The 26,091-nt window shown below is 48.4% G+C and overlaps 1 protein-coding gene across 2 annotated transcripts; it reads left to right on the top strand.

The window, feature by feature from the left end:
- Window positions 1-209: 209 nt before the first annotated feature.
- On the top strand, window positions 210-25,477 carry CNR2 (cannabinoid receptor 2). 2 transcript variants are annotated; one of them, XM_040464842.1, is made up of 3 exons: window positions 210-342; window positions 820-932; window positions 22,276-25,477. In XM_040464842.1, the coding sequence occupies exon 3, from the start codon at window positions 22,321-22,323 to the stop codon at window positions 23,401-23,403; it is 1,083 nt and encodes a 360-aa protein (XP_040320776.1). In that variant the 5' UTR covers window positions 210-342; window positions 820-932; window positions 22,276-22,320; the 3' UTR covers window positions 23,404-25,477. The 2 variants fall into 2 exon arrangements, with proteins under 2 accessions (XP_040320776.1, XP_040320783.1); XM_040464849.1 differs by lacking the exons at window positions 210-342; window positions 820-932 and adding an exon at window positions 15,196-15,583.
- Window positions 25,478-26,091: the final 614 nt, after the last annotated feature.

The raw sequence follows: 26,091 nt of genomic DNA, 5'->3' as shown, positions 1-26,091 counted from the left end.
TAAAGCGAATTGCTCAAGGTCATGAACGCGATGTTGGATTAGAACCCAAGTCCCTTGGCTCCAGGGCCTACACCTGTGCCCTACGCTGGCCCGAGTTCCTTGTGAGAAACAGCTCAGCTACAGGGACAAGAATGCTGCGGCAGTGGGGTCCCAGAGGGGAAGTGGTGACAGGGACGGAAGGCCAGGCCTCCCCACACTCACTCATCTGTGAGAAAGAGCAAAAAGCTGTTTGGGGTGGCTGTTCAACAGGGGCTCTGACTGGGACCCAGACCCACCGCCTAGACACGACTGCCAGGACTCCTCAGCACCCAGCAGGATCAGGGAGCTCAGCCACAGATCACCGTGAGTAGCTGTCTGCAGCTTTCTTTGGGGCCTCTTCCTCATTTCGGAAAACTGTGTTCTGTGGGGCGCCGGTGGCCTAGCGGTTAGTTAGTATATAGCTGCCTTCCAGAAAACCTGTGCTCTTACTTCACCCCTTCCCTCCAGGGATGTAAGGAGCTGGGAGGGGGAGGACTGCCTGGGGCCGGGAAATTGCTGCCGTGTGAGGGGGACTCCTGAGGTTTTTGAGGACCAGTCACAGGAAGGCTCAGGGCTGGTGCCGTCCTCCCCTTTGGACAGGACCACCAAGGTCAGGACAGAAGGAGACACTCACCGACACACAGAGAGCCTTACTGCATGCAGGGCTTGACTTAGTTAACCCTCACATCTGTCTGCAGTCAGGACTGATATCCCTCCCCGCCCCACAGATGGAGGGAAGTGACTTACCTAATGTCACATTCAGTGAGACACTGGCTTGAACTCAGACTCTCTGCTCCACAGTCACCCTTTCACCACCGGGGTGTCCTGCCTTACAAGGTCAGGCCTAATGAGCAGACAGTGGGCCCAGAAAGAACCCCAATAGATCGGCTGGAAGAGGCCTTAGAGGTCATCTGGTGAGTACAGGGCCCCTCTGCTGGACGGGGGGGCTGGGGGGGGGGCAAGGCTGAGGCTCAGGGAGCACAGCTTCCCCGTCTGGGGCAGTTCCGCAGCGTTAGAGCCACACTAGACTCAGGAGGCCAGGGGTCCGCTCCATGGAGGTTCCACTTAGCAGGACAGTCGTGTTTACGAGTGTGCCCTGGGCCAGCACCCAGGTGAATCTCAGCACTGGTAGGTAACCCCACGGCCTCAGGAAAATCGGTCCCCTTCCTTCCCACACGGCTCCCTCTTCTGCGAATGTTGGGCCCGATGCCAGCACTCGTGGGCCTGTGGTGAGGGCGGGCTGGATGATGCTGACACCAGGCGGGCACCTGGGTCAGCAAATGACTACAGTGGAGAGACTCTGATCTTCATCCATCGGCTCCTGCTATGGAGTAGAGATAAGGACGTCATGGCTGCAGGCTGTTTTTCTCTTGAACGGGTGGCAGGTAGACGCCTTGAGGACGCAAAGGCCAGGACTAGGGCAGAGGAGGGGCCGTGGAGGAATCCGGGGAGTCCCTGGGAGTCAGCACCCTAACGACTCTGGCCCTAGCATTAATTTCTACCAATGAAGCGTGTCCTTTACCTTTGGGAGGGTTAAGACCATGTGGTTAAGGTGGGCAAAATGGGAGCACGGCCCAGCCGAGCAGAGCCCTCCAGTGTATCTCTTCTGTTCCCTCCTCATCTTGGTGCACCTGTTAATCTTACTTACCCTGTGCTCTCAAACGTGCACAGAATGTTCTTTTATTCATTCTTATTAAAGCATGTTCAGTAGGACTCCGAGCTCTCACCCTACTGAGCTGGTCAGCGATGGGGTCTCGGTGTATAGCGAGTTTCTCTCACCTTCCAGCAACGCACATGGCGTCCTAGGGTCTCGTACAGAGCACAGAACGAGGGAGGCGCCCGGCCTTGGTGCCACCCTGGTTCCTCCTGTGATAGATGCCCATTGTCCAAAGGGGTTTGATTTCCCTGAAGTCCAGCGCTGTCCACTTCCCTGGCAGGCCTGGAGTCCGGATTCTTTGCCAGGATTTGAAACCACTGTGCTTTGGATTCAACTTCAGGGTGAGCCACCCAGTAACTTCCCCCAGAGGCCCCACCATCTCCCCAAGACAGCAGAGCCCAGGATGTCAACACTCAAGGGACCCGTGGCCTCTGGTCCCTTCTTAGCCCGGGGCCATCTGTCCTGTGTCCTTGGCTTTGGGTCACAGATGTAGGCTCTTCTCCCCACCCTCCTGGGACACCCACTTAACCGCACCGCACTCAGATTTTCACAAAGGACAGGGAGAAGGGCTGTCTTCAGACAGCTTCTGCTTTCTACCCCAACCCCTGCAAAAAGACCCTGAGCCAGGAGAAACCAAGGATACTCTTTGAAGGGAGACAGACAGCCTGTGAGACAAGGCTCGCAGGCCATGGTGACTCATTCAAGGTTGACCTTGAATTCAAGGCCAAGGAAGAGTGTCAAGTCCAGCTCTCTGGGCTCCAAAGCCTGTGCTATCAATCGCTGAATCCTGTGGAAGACACAAGTCCCCCTCACCAATGAGTCAGATGGCCTTGGGGGAGTCACATCACATTTCTAACCTACAGTTTCTCCAACTCCAAAAATGAAGCAAAGCCTTACCAATCTGCCGCAAAGGGGAGCCCCTTTCCTTAAGTTAACATTTAGTGAGAGTTCACTACCTGCTGGAACTTTGCCAACACGGCTGCCTCACCTTGTCCAGTGCTCACGACAGCCTGTGAGGGAGACACAGGCTCTCACCACCCACATCTGAGAGGTGAGAAACTAAGGCTCGCCCAGGACTAAGACCTAGCCCAAGGTCACACAGCGGGTGGCACACGGCAAAGCCGGGACTCAAACCTGGGTCTGTCTGAAGCCAGAACCGGCTGCACTGTAGCGAGACCCAAACAGAACAGGTGTGGAGAGTACCTTGCGAGCACGAGGTGTCATGCAGGCTCAAAGAACCATCAGCCCTCTTCCAGCCGAGCTCGGACAAGGAAGTTGAAGACCATAATTCCCTCTTCCCTCCATCTCCTGGGGAAAGATAGGGTCCACAGAACATGGGCTGTATCCTGCCCCACCCCCATCCAGGGGAGACCCCCCCCCCAAATGCCAAGGAAAGAAAATGGCAGAGAAAGGCAGATCATCAATAGGGTAGATCAGAAGGGGAGGAGCCCCCGGTGTCATTAAAGCCAAGCTAGGGGGAGGACGCCTGGGTGGCTCCGTCGGTTAAACGCCCGACTTCGGCTCAGGTCAGGATCTGGCAGTTTGTGAGTTCGAGCCCCGCGTGGGGCTCTGTGCTGACAGCTCGGAGCCTGGAGCCTGCTTCGGATCCTGGGTCTCTCCATCTCTCGGCCCCTCCCCTGCTCATGCTCTGTGTCTCTCTGTCTCTCAATAATAAATAAACATTAAAAAAACATTTTTTTTTAAAAGCCAAGCTTGGGAAGGAAGGCTGCTGAGGTCCCATCCAAATCAGAAGAATGTTGGGGAGACCTCCGGACAGAAATGGGTTGGGCTGAGTGTCCTATGGGCTTTGCTGCCTCCCTTCTCCTCCCCCCACCTGCTCCTACCCCTCCAGAGGAGGCCCCCAATCTTCTGCTCGCACAGTGAGTCAGAGGCAGCCCCTCCCACTACAGCTACCACCCCCCCTCCGCCCTCCTCTCCCTGGGGGGTTGGGGCCACCCCAAAGTTCCTCTGAGAACCACAGCTGCGTTCACGGTGTTGCCTCTGCTGGACAGTGAATCGTCCTCTGTGGGTCTCCGTGGATCTGCCTGGGTCCTGGGAAATCTGACGGAGCTGAAAGGAGGGGGTGGGAGCCTGCTGAGAACCGGGCGGGGGTGCAGGGTGTTTCACGGAGCTTCTCGAAGACTTCACACGAGTCCTATCTTAATAATACCCACTTGGCAGATGAGGTCACCAAGGCCTAGTCAGAGCAGGCAAACGGTAGAGACCAGAGTCAAGCTCAGCTCTGTGTTTCCATTACTTTCCACGAGGTTTTCCCAACAAGGAGGAAGGTATTCCAGAAGGTTCACACACTAGAAGTTCATGGTGCTTGGTTCCATTTTTTAAAAAAATTAGCGAATAATTATTTTTGCTATTTAGAAGATTGTTTTTATTCAGACTGAGAGCTTCTTAAAATAAAAAGGATCAAAAGCAGAAGTCAGTGGTGATCAAATGAATGATAACCTAATGAATTCCCACCCAGGATGTTTCTTCTTTGGCGACTAGAGTGGCTTTAGCTGATATATATGGTTTTACACTGGTCTTATCCTTGTTTATTATTTAATTTGCACCCTTATTGAACCAATGATCAAAGACAGGATGCAAAAGGAACTCTGATGTCAAAAACAGAAGGAAATAAGAAGGAAAATAATACCTCCTCTGAAAATTTGCCTCAAGATTCATAAGTTGTGTTTATCTGATCAAGTTACTTACAAAGCATTTCAAGGAAGTTCTTATGCTTCTCCACATTTCAAGATTGTTAAAAAGAGAAAATAACATGTTCTTTCTTCTCCTGTGTTGGGCATAAAGGCGATCCACACTTGCCAGGCAAATGCAGAGAGAGAGGTTTGCAAATAGGGACCTCAGATTATTTTCTCTTGCCTGTGACAAACATGAGATTCTTTTTAAAAAGGTACAAACTAGGGGCACCTGGGTGGCTCAGTGGGTAAGTGTCCAGCTTCTGCTCAGGTCATGAGCTCATGGTTGTGGGTTCGAGTTCTGCGTCGGGCTCTGTGCTGACAGCTCAGAGCCAGGAGCCTACTTCAGATTCTGTGTCTCCCTCGCTCTCTGCCCCTCACACTCTGTCTCTGTCTCTGTCTCCCTCAAAAATAAACATTAAAAAAGTAATAAAATTTTAAAAAATAACAAAATAAAGCCATGAGGAATTAAAACAAATTTTTTTAAGTACAAATTGGCTTTCTAAGCATTGAATGCAAGAATTCAAACCCTCGTACTTGGGTGGCTCAGTCGTTAAGCATCCAACTTCAACTCAGGTTATGATCTCCCTGTTCTTGAGTTGAAGCCCCGTGTCGGACCCTGTGCTAACAGCTCAGAGCCTGGAGCTCTGGATTCTGTGTGTGTGTGCTCTCTCTCTGCTCCTGTTTCCCCCGCTCCTCAAAAATAAACAAACATTAGAAAATTAAAAAAAAAAAAAAAAGAATTCAAACCCTCAGGTCATGAAAGCGATTCCCATCTTCCTGTTACATCGCAGCCTATTGTAATGTCCGTTTGGTCCCAATATTAACATTCCCTCAAAATGTGTTCACTAACCAGGCATTTTCTCTTGTTGTCACTGCAAAGCAGAAAGGAGCATACGTGCCCCTTGGAAGGTGGGGAGAAGTCAAAAGCTATCTTCATACATCATGCATATAATTTAAAGGGTTTAAAATAAATCTTAGGGAAAATTCTGAAATGATACACGTATTGAAAATAGTACATTTAACTTAAAATCGCTTCCTTTTTCACAAGCCATACACAATTACAAAATGGCTCAAATAATTCCTATTGGGGTTTCTAACATTATATATTACTGTGAAACAGCTCCCAAGTCGGAAGAGATTGGAGATTATTCTAGTCTGACGCCCTCACTCTGTTTTATTTTACTCTTTCAGTTTTGGCCATGACCCTTAGGTAACCTGGCACACAGACAGACGACCTTAATTGAGGGTAGAGTAAGGTACTGAGCTATGCATCTGCTACATGCCCCCTGCCCCGTATACTCCTCACAACAGCCCTGAGTACTTTCATTATCCCCATTTTACAGACGAGGACACTGAGGCTCAGGGAGGTGAGGCAATCTGCCCAAGACACAACGGACCTAATAAGAGGCAGAACCAGAATTCACAACCGTGACTTGGGGCGGCCTCTTAAACCTCTGTCTGTAGGGGCGCCTGGGTGGCTCAGTGGGTTAAGCATCTGACTCTTGATGTCGGCTCAGGTCTCGATCTCACGGTTTGTGAGATCGAGGCCCATGTCGGGCTCTGTGCTGACAGCACAGAGCTTGCTTGTAAGTTTCCTTCTTATTCTCAGTCGATCCTTATCTGTTGACCACCTCTCCTTCCGGAAGCAGGAGATGGAACTCCAGGCCTCCTTGCGAGTTGGTGTACCGAGGGAATCAGTGTGCTGGGTCTGATCCCAAATTCTAGGCCAGAAATGGTGACATGCTTTCGTCCTCACTGCCCCAGGGCCCAAAGCAAACCGCGCCACCGGGGCACATTAACTCGCTCTGTAGAAAGCAGTGGGTGGAGTGTGCGTGAGGGTCACCTCCCCAGATGTCTGGCCCATCTCTGGCTTCTCCGCATCTCTCCATGGCCTGACTGCCCACAGCAGGTTTCATTCATTCATCAGCCTGCATCCAGCTGTCCCCGCGGCCCTCTCGCCACTTTGTCACCCCAGATGTTAGGGGCCCAAAGTCTTATGAATCAGCCCCTCTGCTGATGCCAGTTTCCTCGATTATGCAATGGGAATGCTACCAGTCCCCTCGTTGGCTTGTCGTGCAGAATATATGAATTACTGCGCAAAGGGCATAGAATGGTCTGGCACACAGTATACAGTAAGCGCTCATTCAGTGTTACTTTCCACTATTGTCGTGATCACCACTGTGTTCCATGGCTCTGTCGCCCCACCGCTCCCACCTCCGTTTGGAGAACTGGTCTGAATTGCAACCCCCACGGTGCAACTAGAAACAACCAGAATCAAGGTTAGGGCAGGGACCACACCCTTTGGGATCTGGGCAAGCCAGGAAGAAGTAGAAGAACCTGGGGGAAGCTGCAGGTGATTCAGAATATCCACCACTTAATTAGCCCTTGCCTACTCTCTGCTGTATAGAGAAGCCACCACGAAAAGTCCCCATCATCACACCTCTCTGCCCCCTGGTTATAAGGCCTTGTTTGCCCTACAGGGAGCACTTCATGGTCAGAAGGGGTCAGCCGCCATACACACACACACACACACACACACACACACACAGACACACACACACACACACACACTTCCCAATGACCAATGACCAAGCTTCGCCCTCAGGGTCAGGGAGATCCATGCACTGTTATCAGTCATGCAGACTTTAACGTGACTGAGTTTCCAAAATTTTCTGTAGCAGGTTTTCTTTGAAAGAGAGGTATAGGCCTTTTTTAAATCCCTGTTACAGAGATAAAGGTAAAAGGCAAGGAATCGGAGTAACGGGCCCTGAATCACAGGGGGGCTCCCTGCTAGGGCAAAACTAAGACAACTGTCATCAGACACCCCATCCTGAGACCCTGAACCCTGGGATCTGGTAAAGCAGGAAACAGGGGACCTTGTGCTACTTCCAGAATTTCAAGAAGCGCCCCCCGCCCCCTCCTCAGAAAGGACAGAGGTCCTCAGGAGAAAGCTGAGCAACTGGGAGGAGAGGTCCCATGATTACAGGCCAAGCCTGGGTTTGAATTGGGCTCTGCCCTTTCGTATGACCTCAGGCAAGTCACTTCGTGTGTGTCTGCAAAAGGGAGCCGATGCTAATAGTACCGTCCTTCCCTGATTATCGTGCAGATTAACTGAGTTCACACGTGAAGCCAAGCTTGGCGCACAGGAAGCTGTTAGCATTTAGGTTCGATCCCCCAAGACCCCACCCTCTCCTGCACATTTCAGCAGGGCAGGGGAATCTCCTAAAGGCTTGTCCTAAGTGCTCTTGTCGCAGATCCTTTGAGAATCACTTCTGAAATGTCAAGCCCGGCATGTTCTTCCTGCTGGTATACATTCCATCAGCCCCTTTTCTCCCCCTATACATTTTTTTAAAATGTTTTTATTTACTTTTGAGAGAAAGAGAGATAGAGTGTGAATGGAGGAGGGGCAGAGAGAGAGGGAGACACAGAATCCGAAGCAGGCTCCAAGCTCTGAGCTGTCAGCACAGAGGGGCTCAAAGAGGAAAGTCCAAAGAGTCCAAAGAGGAAAGGATGAAAAGGACAGGGTCCGCCACGCGCGTAGCCACCCAAGCCAGAGTTCTGACTCTGCCACCTGCAAGTCGTGTGACCTGGGGCGGATCCATCCAGCTGGGCCCCAGCACCGTCATCTTAAAATAGGGAAAATAAGACAATCCACCCACAAGTGCGGTTCGCAGGATAAAGGAAACAATGCAGGTAAAAAGCCTCTTGGAGAGCCTGCCACAAAGGAAGTAGTAAAGGGTGGTGACAAATTCATTTTCCTCACATACTTTAACCACAATGACCTATGACAATAGGCTGAATGCAGAAGCAGAGATGAGAATCCGGCTGCCAGATAATTAAGAGACTTCCTTTCGCCTAAAACTATTTTCATTAAAAATAGGCTATTTCTGGGGCGCCTGGGTGGCTCCGTCGGTTAAGCGTCCAACTTCGGCTCAGGTCGTGAGCTCACGGTCCGTGAGTTCGAGCCCCGGGTCGGCCTCTGTGCTGACAGCTCGGAGCCTGGAGCCTGCTTCGGATTCTGTGTCTCCCTCTCTCTCTGACCCTCCCCTGTTCATGCTCTGTCTCTCTCTGTCTCAAAAATAAATAAACGTTAAAAAATTAAAAAAAAAAAATAGGCTATTTCTAGGGGCACCTGGGTGGCTCAGTCAGTTGAGCGTCCAACTTTGGCAGAGATCATGACCTCGTAGTTTGTGGGTTCGAGCCCCGCATCTGGCTCGCTGCTATCAGCCTGTCAGTGCAGAGCCTGCTTCAGATCCCCTGTCCCCCCCCCTTAGGTCCCCTCCCCCGCTTATGCTCTCCCCCAAATAAATAAATATTTTTAAAAAATAGGTTATTGCTATTAACATGTAATATAGTTTCACTAAACATATTTTTTAAGTTGTCAGGTTTATTTTCTAATATAGTAAAGAGTGAGAGATGTAACCTACACCAATGAAAGCCCTCTAGGGTCTGGTGATTTTTTAAGATAGTAAAGGGGTGCAGAGAGCCCAGAGTTTGAGATCTGCTGCTCCAGGCTTTCCTAAGCTGACTTTCTCATGCCCAGCTCTTCTGCAAGTGAACAACAACCCCCCTGCCCCATGTGGTTACTTGCACAACTTCAAGTTGGAAAGAAGGACCCTTTGAGATGTCATCAAAAACCCCTTCCTGGTACAGATGGGCACACTGAGAAGAAGACTGTTTTGCCTGAGGTTACCCGGCCATTGTTTCCACCCCAAGCTGGAACCAGAAGCCTCTCTCCTTGGCCCAGGGCTGTAATATGTACACATATTGTGTGTGTGTGTGTATATATATATATATATATATATATATATATAGTCTCTACTATATATATATATTATAGATAGATAGATAGATAGAATCTGCCATCCACGGAGGGCTTACTGTGTGCCAGGCACTGTATTAAGCATTAATTCTCGTGCTTCACCACCACCGGTGAAGTATGTACTATTTGTTATTCCCATTTTATGGATGAGGAAACAGAGGAAAAGAAGTGAATGAAGTGACATTTTTAGTGTTTATTTTTGAGAAAGACAGCATGAGGGGGGAAGGGCAGAGACTGGGAGTGGTTTGGGGGGGACAAAGAATCCAAAGTGATCTCTGCCTTGACAGCTCAAACCCATGAACCGGGAGATCATGACCTAAGCCAAAGTCGGACGCTGAACCGACTGAGCCACCCGAGCACCCCCAGAAGTGACTTTATCTGAGGGCACAAAGCTAACACTTGGCTGTGCCAGTTCTGGAAGTCGGGTCTGTCTGACTCCAAAGCCCCAAGAGCCTGACTGGCAAATCCTTGGGGGTGAGGAGGTCAGGACTCCATCTGGTTGGCGGGGATAAGACTAAAATCTAGATCAGCTAATGTAAGCAAGGGAGGCATTGCTGAGTGAAATTGGTCCAAAAAGGAAAAAGCCAGAAAGAGAAACGATGCAATTTGCCCCTGGGGCTAAAGGACAAAGATCGCCTATTTGCTGTGGTTTGGGCTCCCCCCCCCCCCCCCGGGCAAGGTCATGCATTGGATCCTGTCCCTTTACCAACCTGACTTTGTCGGAGCACTGGGGCTCAAGTCCTAGCTTTGCCTGGCACTTGCTGTGAACTTTGGGTAAGTGACTTGCCCTCTCTGCACCCATTTGCTCAAGACATGCTACCTGCTTCAGATACCATCGTGAGCCCTCCCCACTGTGCAAACTGTCAAATATGATATGGATGTGGGCACCATTGGTTCATTCTCTGAAAGGGAAGTTGCTGGAACATAAGGTAGTTGAAAAAAGGAAGAAAAGATCTGAAAAGACTCAACCACCCTGTCCTGTGGGAAGATTTCAGATCAGTCAGTTAATTACCAAGAATGAAGGAACAGAAACCAACAGGACGGGACCCTGCGTCTTCAGAGGAATGAACACGTGCCCGGTGCCCCCAGCATGTTTCTTACATCCATCCCTGGGCCCCGCTTTCCTCATCTGGAAAATGTGGGAAGTAATTACACCAGCCTTGCAGGGTTGTTTTGAGGTTTCAGTGAGATAATGTGTGGAGGGCGCTAGTACCATGCCAAGCCCTCCTCATCATCATCCTTCGATCTTCTTCTCAGATGGCAGCACTGGGGACAGGGAGGGAAAGTGACTTCTCCATAGCACCAACTGGTGCCAGAGCCAGGCTCAAACCCTGAGCATCGCGGCTTAGCGTGAGACCCTTTTCTTTCCGCCACATCACACACCAACAGGCTATAGTCCATTCAGGCCCCCACGCGACTGCTTGTTTTAAATCGTTACTTAATCTGCACATCAAGAATGCAGGCAGTAATAGTTTCCCCAGTCACAGATGAAGAAACTGAGGCTCGGAGAGTCTGAGTAACTCGCCCTCAGGTCACACAGCCCACCACTGGCAGAGCCGGGATTTGAAGCCGGCAATGTTTCATTCCAAAGCTTTGGCCCTTTAACCTTTGCTACCGTGGAAAGAGGCCTCAGACACCGTTTAGCTTAATTCCTCCCAGGAGGGAGGCTGGAGACGATACAGAAAGACGAGGAAGGAAGGTCCAGGGAGAACAAGTGTCCAGACAGCAGGTAGTGATCCCACAGGCCCCTGGTGGGAGCGATGAACAGCGAGTGGACAGCAGACAGGACGGAAACTTCCAGCCCCACAGGGCGGACTCATGGGGAGTGAGATTTTTCTGCCAACCGTTAGATGTTTGAGAAAGGCCTTCATGGTGATCCTTTGCGTCAATTCTATAAATTAAAAATCCTTCCCTTAAAGAACTGGAGGAGGTCTATCTTATGAATTAGGGCAGTGGAAATACAAGCAAAGCATTAGAAACCACTAAAAGAGAGAAGAAATGAATCAGGAACCAACCTTGAACGAACCAGGACTGCAGGCTTGCATCGTGTTTAGCTCTGAACTTCCTGGCAGCGGAGGGAAAAGAAAATACAAAGTCTCTCTGAAGAAGCCTGTTTTTTCCCAATAGGACATTTGTTCGTTCATTCATTCAACGTGTTGATTTTAAAATATTTAAGTGCCTACTTTATGCCAGCCCTTGTGCTCAAGTGCTGGAAATCCCAGGAAAAATGTATGAAAGAAATCAGTTTGAGGCGCCTGGGTGGCTCAGGCAGTTAAGCGTCGGACTCCTGATTTCAGCTCAGGCCATGATCCCAGGGTTGGGGGGACCCAGTCCAGCTTCAGGCTCTGCGCTGAGTATGCAGCCTGCTTGGGATTCTTTCTATCTCTTCCTCTGTCCCTCTCCCCTCTTGCTCGTTCTCTCTCTCCCCCTCAAAAAAAAAAAAAAATTTTTTTTTTAATTAAAAAAATAGAAGAAATCGGTCTGGGGGCGCCTGGGTGGCGCAGTCGGTTAAGCGTCCGACTTCAGCCAGGTCACGATCTTGCGGTCCGGGAGTTCGAGCCCCGCGTCGGGCTCTGGGCTGATGCTCAGAGCCTGGAGCCTGATTCCGATTCTGTGTTTCCCTCTCTCTCTGCCCCTCCCCCGTTCATGCTCTGTCTCTCTCTGTCCCAAAAATAAATTTAAAAAAAAAAGTTGAAAAAAAAAATTAAAAAAAAAAAAAAGAAGAAATCGGTCTGCGCAGCCCTTTGTATCCCTTCCCTAGGGGAATTTCCATATTTTGCCTCACATCCATAAGCTTCTCCTAGGGCTTATATCACTGGAGAGATTTCTTTTTAATTTTTTTTAATGTTTATTTATTTTTGAGAGAGAGACAGAGCACAAGCAGGGGAGGGGCAGAGAGAGAACAAGACACAGAATCCGAAGCAGGCTCCAGGCTCTGAGCTGTCAACACAGAGCCCGATGCAGGGCTCGAACTCACAGATTGTGAGATCATGACCTGAGCCAAAGTCAGATGCTTAACCCACTGAGCCACCCAGGCGTCCACATCACTGGAGAGATTTTTAAGTTCCTTCACTCACAATCTGTCCCACCTCCTCTGGGATGACTGCCGTAGTGGTCTATTTACAAGGTCAAAAAGAGCCTGGACAGTTGCCAACCTTTTAGTTCACTTTCTGCCTTAGACCTGCTGTTTGTGGTTCCCATCTCTTTCTAGAAGGCTGGTTCCCTGGATAAAGGGCACTAGGGTGAGGCTCAGGATGAGGGGGAATTGGGGCCGATGGGCACTGTCTGTCATGGCTTGGGAACAGGGGGTGGTGGCTCGGGGCCACCTAATTGTCTTGCTTACCTGGGCTGAGTCCCACCTCCACGAGGGCTGCTGAGCCTCGCTCAGAACCCCTCATTACAAGAACTTCGTTTCATTGTAAAGGGAACTAGAATACAAAGATGTCTTCCCTCCCTGACCCCCAGATTCAACTCTCAAAACTAGAAGCTCACAATCCAGGAAGCAAGAGGAGACAAATATTACTGATACAAATAATAGAAGGTAGATGGTGATCCATACAGCAGGACTCAATGAGCTTCAACCACCTGGAAGGGTTACGGGAAACCAGAGAATGCTTCCTGGAGAAGGTGGCCTTGATACAGGACCTGAAAAAAATAGATAAGATTTGGGTAAAGGACAATAGCCTACAGCCCCAAATCCCAGAGAACTTCCTTGCAACTTGCAGCCAAGGGCTATCAAGCACAGAAAGGAAGTAGGAGAAGAAATGTGGAAGGAAGGCCCCGTGACTCCCTTCCTACAGCTGGACATAGCACCAAGAGCCCAGACTGCTGGGAAGCAGGCCAAGAAGGTCATGTGGGTCAAACAGGGTTTTAAAAATGTGATGGTTTGGCCTTCATGGTGATAAAGTGTCAGCTAAGAACGAGCAGAGATCTTTCTATTTGCCTCAGCTCTCAGAGGAAGGTCAGACAAGCCTTAAGCACAGAATCCTGTAAGAATTCTAACTCAACTGAGTTCTTTCCTGCCTTTTATTGGACACGTACTGTCAGCCAGGCACAGCACCATGAATTTAGGAAACTTCAGTTACTTAATCAGTACAGCAATGCCATGTGGGTGGTATTTCTCACCGGTTCACAGCTGGATGAAACAGAGGGGAGGTAACTTGCCCAGTGTCACACAGCCCACGAAATGGAGAGCTGGGTTCGAATCCAAGGAGGTCTGGGATTCAACATGGTGAATTTCCAGGAGGAGACCTAAGAAATCACCCACTCTACCCACCTGCTTTAAAGATGCAAAAAAAAAAAGACCCAGAAAGCAGAAGGGAGCTGCCCAATGACGATCAGTAGCAGAACAGGGACTAGAACCCAGGCCTCCGCACTCTCAGTCAGAGAGAAAAATGACCACTCTTGACTTCCAATCTCAGCTTTTCACTTGCAGGTGTAGTAGCCACGTTCAAAGGGTTACGATCCTCCTCGTCCCTGGTGCCCTCAAGCTTTAACGTGGGGGCAGCTGTTACCATGGCGCTCATTCTTTCACTTCACACTTTCAGTTCAGGTAGGAAAACCCCCCAGGGGCCCCCCCCCCCCCCCCCCCCCCCCCCCCCCCACATCCCCCTGCCTGAAGGTTCTCTTCCCAGACACTCAGCATGAGGGCTCTAGGACTGCAGGCCCTGCCAACCCACCACAGCATGGACATGCTGTCTGAGAAGAGTGTCAGGCAGTTTGAGGACTTTGACATGTTTCTTAGGTGGGGATAGCACTTGCCTGGTTCTTTTTTTTTTTTTTTTTTAGAGAGAGAGAGCGAGGTGGGGAGAGGGGCAGAGGGAGGGAGGGAGAGGGAGAATCTCAAGCAGGCTCCACGCTCAGCACAGAGCCCCATGCAGGGCTCGATCCCATGACCCTGGAATCCTGACCTGAGCCAAAATCGAGAGTCAGAGGCTCAACCAACTGAGTCACCCAGGCGTCCCTGGTTGGTTCTCTTTTTAAAAAACATTTTTTTAACATTTATTCATTTTTGAGAGACAGAGAGAGACAGAGTATGAGCGGGGAAGGGGCAGAGAGAGAGGGAGACACAGAATCCGAAGCAGGCTCCAGGCTCCGAGCTGTCGGCACAGAGCCCGACGCGGGGCTCGAACTCACGAACCGCGAGATCATGCCCTGAGCCAAAGCAGGCCACTTAACCGACTGAGCCACCCAGGAGCCCCAAGGTTGGTTCTCTTTTCATCCTGCATTTGTACAGAGTCGGCCACAAAATGGTTTTGTATGACTTGGTGCTTCTTACTATTGGGAACTTTATTGACACAGTGATAATATATATATATATGTATATATATGTATATATATATATATATATATGGGCGCCTGGGTAGCTCAGTCGGTTGAGCATCCGACTTCGGCTCAGGTCATGATCTCACAGTTCGTGGGTTCAAGCCCCACGTCGGGCTCTGTGCCGACAGCTCGGAGCCTGGATCCTGCTCCAGATTCTGTGTCTCCCTCTCTCTCTGCCCCTCCCCTGCTCCTGCTGTCTCTCTCTGTCTCTCAAAAATAAATAAATGCAAAAATAAAAGAAAAATATGAATGCTTTCCCCTAAAAAATGTACAGACATAAAGTCTTACACACACTTTGAAAAGATGGCTACCCCCATCACAGCTCACTGGCTTCAAAAGCCGTGTTGGAGGTCATCAACCAATTGGTTTTTCCAAGGAGAATGGGACAGGTATTGTCACTGCCATTTCATAAATGAGAAAAGGGGATGGGGGGGCGCCTGGGAGACTCAGTCGGTGGAGCGGCCGACTCTTGATGACAGCTCAGGTCATGGTCTCACGGGCTCGTGGGCTCGAGCTCTGCACTGACATCGGAGAGCCTGCTTGGGATTCTCTCTCTTCCTCTCTCTCTCTGCCCCTTCCCCTGCCCTCTGTCTTGCTTGCTCTCTCGCAAAATAAATAAGTAAACATTCAAGAAAATAAGTAACTGAGAAAAGGGGCTCAGAAAGTCGAAGGGACTTGCCCGGAGTCACATGATGAGACAAGGCAGAGGTGGAACGGTTCCACCTCTGTCGCGCAGCCCACGCTGGGTCTCTCCCCGTGCCGGGCATTCAGACCAGTCCTCACCCTGGAGGCAGGCCCGTCCGGGAGCCAGATGCTCTGACTCCAGAAGGTATTTCTATCCGCCCACAGGGAAACCAGACAGGGAGCTGGGTTTCCTGTTGCTTTGTGCATCCTGTTGCCGTCGGATGTTGTCTTGTCAGGCCCTCCCTCCAAGGGCCTGCATCTCCTGACCTTGCCGAATTTGGACACCACCACAGGTCAGTGGCCACGCCAGACCTGGGTGCAGCACAGAATGTCGGCAGCCACCTCTCTGGCATCCCACTTCTAGGCTGGACGCTGCGTGGGGTAAGCCATGCTCTGGTGGGAATGGGACCGTTTTCCCAGGGAAATTCAGGGAGAGGGGAGTTTGGCTGGGGCCGCAGGGTGCAGGGAGGAAGCTTCCAGAAGTGACAGGGTGGGGACGTGGGAACCGAGAAAGGTTTGCACTGTCTGTCACTCATTCATGACCAGGGCTGAGAACTCGGCCGGCACCATTTCCTGTCTCAGCTCAGATGTGACTTTAGCGACATTCAGCAAACTGTACGTCTCAGGGAAACACTTCTGTCGGTAGGGTCACCTCTGTGCCTACAGAACAAGAGTCTTGTCTTGTGATCTGGGGGGATGTGAAGTCTAGTTTCAGGTCTGCTGCTCTTTTGCTGGGCGACCTCAGGGATTGTATCCCCACCCTTGGACTGTTTTCTTAATGGTAAAATGATGGACCTGGATTAGACGAGAGGTTTCCGACGTTCCTCGGGTTGCCTTGAAGAGAGGCTACCAGTGACTTGAGCTCAGATTTTACCTGACTTATGAATAGGGGTTCCATCAATTGTAAAAATTATTCTGCTGTCTTAAAATTTTCGAAGCCCTAGCGGCGCCTGGGTGGCTCAGTCAGATGAGCGTCTGAGTTCGGCTCAGGTCATGATCTCAGAGTTCACGAGTTCAAGTCCCATGTCCGGCTCTGTGCTGACAGCTCAGAGCCCGAAACTGTTTCAGATTCTGTGTCTCCCTCTCTCTCTGCTTTCTTCATCTCGTGCTCTGTCTCTCTCTCAAAAATAAACAAAAATTTAAAAAAAATTTTTTTAACCTGGATTATAATAAGGGTTAACATTTATCACGCTCTTGTGATGTGCCAAGCATGTTATTATTTTTTTTTAAGTTTATTTATTTATTTTGGAGAGAGAGAGACGTGGGAAGGGCAGAGAGAGAGGGAGAGAGAGAGAATCCCAAGCAGGCTCTGCACCATCGGCACAGAGCCCGATGCAGGGCTCGAACTCATGAACTGTGAGATCATGACCTGAGCGGAAACCAAGAGTCCGACGCTCAACTGACTGAGCCACCCAGGCGCCCCCTGGCATGTTATTCTTAAGAACCTCATGGAGTAGGTGAGTTATCCCCATTGGAAGATGCTCAGCAGCAGCAGCAGCAGCAGCAGCACTTTCAGATAGTATATTAATGTACTTAAAGCCTCACAAAACCCATTTTACAGATGAGAAATGGGAAGACTGAGGCATTCGGTATCTTCAACAAGGCCACCCTGCTGGAATTTTAACCTACAGGATGTGCTCCCCTCCCCCTCACATTCTTACTTGGGATCCACTCCACTTGAGGCAAATGGGGTTCATTCATTAGGGAGTTTTTGAGCACCTACTGTGTAGATGGCAGGCGTTGTGCAAGGCACTAAAAGACCCAGAAATGACGAAAGCCCAGTCCCTGACCTTGCCAAGCTGTGGGACCTCCACCAAGTGGTTTAACATCTCTGAGCCCACGTTATCTATGCAAGAACAGTAACCATAATCTTTATATTGTCAAGTTGTATGAAGTAGATGGTGGCAAATTACTTTGTAGAATTTCAGTCCCGTACAAATGTTGGTTAGTGCGGTTATTCCTCCGGTGGGAGAAAAGCCTAGTGCAGAACTGGTTACAACATAAGCAGAGTAAGACTGGGAGCTTCCAGACTGATGGCGGATCGAGGAAGCCTTCACTGGGCGAAAGATGAGTCCAGAAGGAAGGAAAAGAAGGAAGGTGAGCCAGAAAAAGGAACCCTGGGGCAAAGGTGTGGGCAGAGGTGCAAGAAAGCAGAGCTATCTGGGAACCAGTGGGGCATCTGGTGGAGCAGCTGAGCCGGATAGGACTGCCAGCCGTGGCTGCTGGGCGCTGTGCCCTGCCCTGCCTGGCTGTCCACACACAGCACAGCATGCTGGCGTGGGCCAGCGCCATCCCGCGAAGGCTTCATGTGAGCCACATGTCATTTAAAAAATAAGTAAGGGGGCGCCTGGATGGCTCAGTGGGTGGAGCATCCAACTTTGGCTCATGATCTCACAGCTCGTGAGTTGGAGCCCTGCCTCGGGCTCTGTGCTGACAGCTCGGAGCCTGGAACCTGCTTCGGATTCTGTGTTTCCCCCTCTCTCTGCCCCTCCCCTGCTTGCTCTCTCCCTCTCCCTCTCTCTCAAAAACAAACATTAATTTTTTTTTTAAATAAGTAAATAAATAAATAAATAAATAGAAACAGGAGAGTTAAGTAAACAACCTTGTTGCTGTCTCCTCGGTCACACGTGTCAGTGTCCCTCAGGAGCATATTCCCGGGAGAGAAACTGGTGCATTCAAGGGCAGCGGCACATCAACTTTGCCAGATTTTGCCAAACTGCTCTCCACAGTGGTTGTGCCAACTTACACCCCCGTTGCAGTGCTGAAAATTCTTGTTGGTCTGCGCCTTCTCCAACGCTCAGTATCATCAGGTTTAATGTTTTTTTAAGTTTATTTATTTATTTTGAGAGAGAGAGAGAGAGTGATAGACAGAGAGAGCATGCAAGTGGGGGAAGGGCAGAGAGAGAGAGAGAGAGAGAGAGACAGAGAGACAGAGAATCCCAAGCTGGCTCCGCACTGTCAGTGCAGAGCAAGTTTCAGGGCTCGATCTCACGAACTGGGGTCGTGACCTGAGCCACCCAGGCGCCCCTCTCAGGTTTAAGGTTTTACCAACCTGATTGGAGCGAAACTTACATTTCTGTGGACGTTATCGAGGTTAAACATCTTTTCAAAGGATCATTGACCATTTCTCTTTCACACCATTAATTTTCTCTCCTTTTTTCTTCAGAAATCTTTCCTGAAGGGGCACCTGGGTGGCTCAGGCAAGGTTAAGTGTCTGACTTCGGCTCAGGTCACGATCTCACGGTTCGTGAGTTTGCGCCCCATATAGGGCTCTGTGCTGTCAGCACGGAGCTCACTTGGGATCTTCCTCCCCCTTCTTTCTCTGCCCCTTCCCCACTTGTGCTCTCTCTCTCTCTCAAAAATAAAAAAATAAAATAAACATTAAAAAAAAAATCTTTCCTGAGGGTTGCCTATTTTATCACCTTTTCAAAAAACTAGCCTCAGTCTTTTCCAGTCTCCATTAGTTTCCTATGTAATTAATTTCTGCTCTTCTGATTTCTGTCTTATGCCTTCTTTGTATTTATGCTGTTGTCCCTTTTCTAATTTTGTGATGGTTAGCACATTTTTTTCCCTTTTCCACTATGAGCATGTGGGGCTATAGATTTCCTTTTCGGTGCTGCTCAGATGCATCCCACGAATTTTAATGTTACAATTCTAAGTATTTTCGGACTCCCTTTATGATTTCTTGACCCAAGAATTATTCAGAAGTGGGGTTTTTTTAACATTTATTTATTTTTGAGACAGAGAGAGACAGAGCATGAATGGGGGAGGGTCAGAGAGAGAGGGAGACACAGAATCTGAAACAGGCTCCAGGCTCTGAGCTGTCAGCACAGAGCCCGACGCGGGGCTTGAACTCACGAACCGTGAGATCATGACCTGAGCCGAAGTCGGATGCTCAACCAACTGAGCCACCCAGGCACCCCTTCAGAAGTGTTTTTGAAGCTTCGTACTATGAAGTTTGTTAGTTATATTTTTTTAAGTTCTTAATAAATTGCACTATGGTCAGAGAACATGGTTTGTATGTTACAGATTATTTTAAATTTGTTAAAATTTACTTTTCACCTAAGACTTATCCAGTTTTGGTAAATTGCTTGAAAACAGTGTGTATTCTCTAATTCTTGGGTGCTGAGTTCCATATATGACTATTTTTTTAATTTTATTTTTAAGTAATCTCTACACCCAACGTGGGGCTTGAACTCACAACCCTGAGATCAAGAGTCGCATGTACTACCAACTGAGACAGCCAGGTGTCCGTCCATATTAACTACTGGATCAAGGTTGTTCATTGAATGTTCAAATATTGTGCATTCTATTAACTAGTATGTTGTCAACTTAATCTATCCATTTCTGAGAAAGGAATGCTAAAGTCAGTCATTATTCAATTTCACTTCACTTCAAGTCCACAATATTTATTGAGTACCTATTATGTACCAGATACTATTCTAAGACCTTATATGAGTGAACAAAATTCTTGACCTCATGGAGCTTAAATTCTAGTGGAACAACAGACAATAAACAATAAAACATAATACATAGATAAGTTATGTAGGGTAAAGTGTATGTTAGAAAGTGATAAGTGATATGGGAAAAAATAAAACATAGAGCAGAGGGAGGGGGACCAAAAGAGCAGGAGGTTGGTGTGTGTTACAGTATTAAATAGAGTGGTAAGAAAGATGTCACTGAAAAGGTAAAACTCGAGCCAAGACTTGAAGAAGGTGAGCGACTAAGTCAAGCATATATCTAGGGAAAGTGTGCCCAGATAGAGGGAACAGCCAGTGCAAACGTCTGTGGCAGGAGGTTAGACACCTCAGGCATTCAGTGTGGCTAAAGCTGGTTGACCAAGGAAAGCATGATATTAGAGATAATAGGGCCAGAACACATAAAGCCCTTTAGGCCATTGTAAGTACCTTGGCTTTTACACCAAATGGAATGGGTCCTATACAAAGTTTCAGACAATGAGTAGCACCCTCTGACATATTTTAAAAGGATCACTCCAGAAGCCCAGTTAGTAAACTATCAAAGTCAACCAGGTAGGAGATGATGCTTGATTTTTAAAATCCTGAAGTAGATCAATGCCTTACTCACTTCCTAAAGCTTCCACTCTTTCTCTTTCTTGGCTTGTGTTACTGTCATTCACAATTTTGCTTCCATTTTTTTCTTTATGCCCTCCAAACTGATCATCAGCATTCTTATTAGTGTTGTATACAAACTGTTGTTTTTATTTACACATACATTTAGCAATTTATTTGTTCACAGTTCCTTCTTGCCTTCCTATTCTTTCCTCTATGAAAAATTTCTTTCTGGTGATGGCACATCGTTTAAATGTTCTTTCAGTAAAGGTCTGTTACTAGATACGTCTACTTCTATTTATTTATTTTGAGTTGTAGTTTAGTTACCTCCCTCCCACCTCTTTCTTCTGGCATCTATTGTTGCTTTTGGAAAATCAGCTTTTAAATTTAATTATGATTCATTTGCAGGTAGTGAGTCCTTTCCCTCTGATTGCTTTTAATTTTTTCTCTGTCTTTGGTGTTTGGAAGTTTAATTATGATATATGTGAACGTTCAATTAGTTTGTTTTTAAAATTATGCTGGGGGGGGTGCAGGGGAACCTGGGTGGCTCAGTCAGTTAAGCATCCAATTTCGGCTCAGGTGATGACCTCATGGTTTGTGAGTTTGAGCCTAGGGCTCAGTGCTGACAGAGAGCCTGCCTGGGGTTCTCTCTCTCCCTCTCTCTGCCCCTCCCCCACCTGCATGCACGCGCAAAGTCTCTCTCTCTCTCTCAACATAAATAAATAAACGTTAAAAAGATACTTATAAAATAAAATAAATAAAATAAAATTCTGCTCAGAGTTCACTGTGATTTCTGAATCGATTCTCCACCATCCGCCTCCCTCTTTGGCCTCCCCAATGCCTACCCTCAATTCTATTTTTCCCTTCTGAAACTCCAATTAGATATATTATAGGACTTTTCATTAACCTCTCTCTTATCTGTCCCATCTCTTTGTCTCTTTTGCTACGTTTCAAGAAATCTCTTCAGCTCTACCTTCGGGTTCAGATTCCAATGAATCTGCTCTGTTTTTTTAACCTGCCTTTAAGAGTTTCTTTTTCAAAGACTTTATTTTTCAGTTCCAGAAATTCTACTTGATTCATTTTTAAATCTGCCTAGACAGTCTCCCATTATGTACTCATGTTTTTGAGCCCTTATTGTTTAATTATATTAAACATATTCCCAAGAATGACACAAAGTCCTGGGAAGTCTCATTCTACTGTCTGACATTTCTGTTAACTCTTGTGCATAGATTCTTAAGTTTTTTGTAATTTTGCATTGTGAGCTCAAATACCATGGGCTTCTCCATGTGGGAATCTTGGATTACCTGGCTAGAAAGTATATCTCTCTAGAGAAATTTCCAGTCTGCTTTCTAGTAATATCTAATGATGTCCCCTATAATATTTGGGAGCCCTGGTTCGGTTTTTCTCAATATTTAGAATACTTATACTAAAAAATGATTCATTATCTGACATTCAGGTTTATCTGGATTCCTATATTTTATCTGGCAACCCTACTGGTGTGAGGCCAAAGACTCATCTTTGTTGTTAAAACTTCAGCATCTTACTTACCGAAACCGACAAACAAAACAAAACCGAACAAAACGCCGATGGAAAAGATCCCCTCCCGCCTTATCACTCTGGATTCCATTTTTTTCTTGGTTTTGATTTCCTCTCAGTTTTTGACGCTTGGAGATTTCTTTTACTTTCAAAGGGAAGTCTCAGGATTGGTCTTTTTTGAAAACAAAAGACCAAAAACCTTGCAGTCCCCTTCTGTTTCTTGAATTCCCACATACCTCTCCTAAAGCAAAGCAACCAGTACAGACCTAGTGACCCAGTGGGATGGAGCCAGGGCAAAACACAGGGGAACAAAACACAAATTTTTTTCAAAAGTTGAAAGGTCTAAATCGCTATGGCAACGCAAGACCCATCCACACAGGTAAAGGGTGTGGCTAGAGCTGATGATTGTGTGAAGTCGTTATTGTGCTAATTGAAAAAGACTCATTTTTTCCCCTCATTGTACTACAGCAAAGGCTTCTTGGCAAGCCCGGCAGGAGCCAAGGGATCCACCTCATGGAGAGACGCTGGGTGATGGAGGCGGCCAATGGCTGCAAGGATGGCTTGGATTTCAACCCCATGAAAGAGTACATGGTCCTGAACGCTTCCCAGAGGATCGCTATTGCAGTGCTGTGCACCTCCCTGGCCCTGCTAAGCGCCCTGGAGAACCTGGCCGTGCTCTACCTGATCCTGTCCTCCCACCGGCTCCGCAGGAAGCCTTCGTATCTGTTCATTAGCAGCTTGGCTGTGGCTGACTTCCTGGCCAGCGTGATCTTTGCTTGCAACTTTGTCAATTTCCACGTCTTCCACGGCGTGGACTCTCAGGCTGTCTTCCTGCTGAAGATTGGCAGCGTGACCATTACCTTCACAGCCTCTGTAGGCAGCCTGCTGCTGACCGCCATTGACCGCTACCTCTGTCTGTGCTACCCATCCACATACAAAGCCCTACTCACCCGTGGGAGGGCGCTGTCAACCCTGGGCATCATGTGGGTCCTCTCAGCATTGGTCTCCTACCTGCCCCTTATGGGATGGACCTGCTGTCCCAGTCCCTGCTCTGAGCTTTTCCCCCTGATTCCCAATGACTATCTGCTGGGCTGGCTCCTGTTCATTGCCTTCCTCTTCTTTGGCATCATCTACACTTACGGGCACGTCCTCTGGAAGGCCCATCAGCATGTAGCCAGCTTGGCTGAACACCAGGACAGGCAGGTGCCAGGAATGGCACGGATGAGGCTGGATGTGAGGTTGGCCAAGACCCTGGGGGTGGTGCTGGCTGTGCTTTTCATCTGCTGGTTCCCGGTGCTGGCCCTCATGGTCTACAGCCTGACCGCCACCCTAAGCGACCAAGTCAAGAAGGTCTTCGCCTTCTGCTCCTTGCTCTGCCTTGTCAACTCCATGGTCAACCCCATTATCTATGCCCTGAGGAGTGGGGAGATCCGCTCCTCTGCCCACCGCTGCCTGGCCCACTGGAGGAAGCATCTGAGGAGACGTGGGCTTGAAGGAAGCAAAGAAGTCCCGAGGTCCTCAGTTACTGAGACAGAGGCTGATGTGAAAATCACCCCGTGGCCAGATTCCAGAGGACTATACTGCTCTGATTGCTGATGAGGCCTCTCACAGTTCAACAAGCTGAGCCAATCATTTCACTCCCTGGAGGAGAGAGAGCGACCTTGACCCTATTGTCTTACTTGAGCCAGCCCCAGGGGCCTGGACACTTACCCTTTTTCACTGATGACTGATGGCACCCACCCTTGGCAGGTAGCCTGGCCACGCCTATTTGCACACAGACTGTTGGAGAGCTAGGCCCTGCGAGGAGTGGCAACGTGGGCAAGAGGCCTGGGCAGGCTCAGTGCTCGTCAGAACCTCCCCAACAAGATGGCTTAGTGCTTGCGTCCTCCAGAGACCACAGAGACCGCAGCCAGATGGAGCCTTCAGGCTCAGCAGCAAGGGACTTGGAGGACATCTGGGAAGAAGAATGGATTCTTTTCCTGGGATCTCAAAGTATCGGATGGGATGGCTGGCCAACCCTGTCCTTGCTTAATTGTCAGGGCCTCCTTGGCTCTAAGGCTATGAAAGACCCCACTTTCTGGTCATCCTTTCCTACTGAGGACGAAAAACTTTGATATGATGAGGCTCAAGGGGGTTGACCCACCTCTTTCGTAGGTAATTGACAAGCCTCCAGCTCAGGGAATCTTGCTATTAGTGCAATGGCCCCACTTGACATCCTGAGAATCTCCACTCACAGCCACTGTGACCTAGGTCCCGGGGATACAGGGGAGGCTGACACTGTGCAAGACACAGAATTTTCAGAGCATTTTATTGACCCTGTGAAGTCCTATTTGATGGTTTGGTTCCCCTGGAAGCAAGCAGTGCCCCAATCTAATACAGCTCCAAGAAAAAGAAAGACATTCACTAGGATTTCATAAACTCCCAAATTGTTCTCCGCTGTCCCTCAATTCAGCCCCTTTGTCTCTTCCACACCCCTACAGCAAAAAATAAACAGGGCAAGTGAGAGGAGGGGGAAATTCCCTTCCTATGTGCCAGGCATGGGACTGACATCCCACAGTCTGTTATCGCCAGCAAGAACACAGCCCCATGCTTCCGAAGATTCCAGGACACCCATATTTTACATATCAGGGAAGCTGCGTTCCTACCAAACAAGCTTAAAACAGGCAAGAGAAATTGTTGTTGGTGGGGAAGATTACAGAGGCATTCTAATGCAGTTATGTGGGACCACAGACAGAGTAAAAGGAAATTGTTTAAACATGTCTGCATTTAATGTTTACAAGACAAGGTGTCCACTATTCACTCATTCATTCATTCATTCATTCATGCACCCATCTCACAAATACGTGCCAGGCTTCGTGCTAGGTCCCGTGTGCAGCCATGAATGAGACTGCCCCCACCTAAAAGGACTTACATTTTACATTCTGGTGGGAAAGACAGCCACTAACGAAGATAATTACTGGTGGTACAATGAAGGAACTCATTAGTCAAGGGAAAGGGACTAACTGAGACAACTTTAGGTTGGTCATAAATGTCAGCTGGTTTTTATTGAGGCTTTACTATGTGCCACACACCAGGGTGAGTGCTTTCAAATGAGGTATTTCATTTAGTCCTCATAATAACCTGACCACGAGGGTCTTAAGATCCTTGTTTTATGGATAAGGAACCATCGAAGAGGCCAAATCACTTGCCTGAGGTCACATTGCCGATATGTACCCCAAACTGGGGTTTCCAACCCTTTCCCACTAACCTTTTGGCTTAGTTCAGCCAAATTCTGTCAATGAGGAATAATACTCGATTTCTGTAACATCAGATTGTTGCTCTCTTAACTCACCATTATTTCTCACTGCACTTCATTGTATGTCCTGTGTTAATTTCCTGTAACAGTTTTCCACAAACTGAGTGGCTTAAAACAACAGAAATTCATTATTTCACAGTTCCGGAAGCTACAGTCCAAAATCAAGGCATCAGCAGGGCCATGTTCCTTCCAGAGGTTCAAGGACAGTATCCTTCCTGGCTTCTTCCCACTTCTGGGAGTTCCTGATGTTCTTTGGCTTGTGGCAACAGAACTCCAGTCTCTGCCTCCGTCTTCATATGGCCCTCCCCTCCCCACCTCTCCCGGCATCTTCTTTTAAGGACACCAATCATTGAATTAAAGGCACCTCCTAATCCAGTATGACTTCATCATAATTTAACAAATGACACCTACAAAAGCTATTTTCAAATAAGGAAACATTCACTGGTTCCGAGTGTACATGAAGTTTGGGGGTGACCATTATTCATTTCAGTACAACCCCCAAAGACAAATCCTACTCCTCTGTTACAGCCCAGATCATGGACTGTGTTAAATGGCAGTCACTGGCTAGTCTCCCCCCATGAGATGAGCTACACGTTCACCTCCTGGTCCCCAGTGCTCCCTGACAACCCAGCATAGAGTCTTAAGAGGGCTGGTCAATACTTGTGGAACTAAACTGCTCCTGAAAACCATTTTGGAAAATCAAACTTTCTTTTAACCCAGATGCCTATCTTTTTGTAAGGCAAAGACATGGAATGATTTTTTTTTAATTTTTAAAAAATGTTTATTTATTTTTGAGAGAGAGAGAGACAGAGCACGAGTGGGGGAGGGGCAGAGAGAGAGAGAGAGAGAGAGAGGGGGAGAATCCAAAGCAGGCTCCAGGCTCTGAGCCAGCAGCACAGAGCCCAACATGGGGCTCGAACTCACGAACTGTGAGCTCATGACCTGAGCTGAAGTCAGATGCTTAACCGACTGAACTATCCAGGCATCCT

Source organism: Herpailurus yagouaroundi, unplaced genomic scaffold, assembly GCF_014898765.1.
Source record: "Herpailurus yagouaroundi ecotype Mexico unplaced genomic scaffold, PumYag 77, whole genome shotgun sequence".
Lineage (NCBI taxonomy): Eukaryota > Metazoa > Chordata > Mammalia > Carnivora > Felidae > Herpailurus > Herpailurus yagouaroundi.
Note: the sequence above shows the minus strand (reverse complement) of the source record. Positions and strands in the feature narration are given on the sequence as shown.

Excerpts from the sequence above, each read along its gene's own strand:
- CNR2 (XM_040464842.1), top strand. The coding sequence starts at position 22,321 with ATGGAGAGACGCTGGGTGATGGAGGCGGCCAATGGCTGCAAGGATGGC.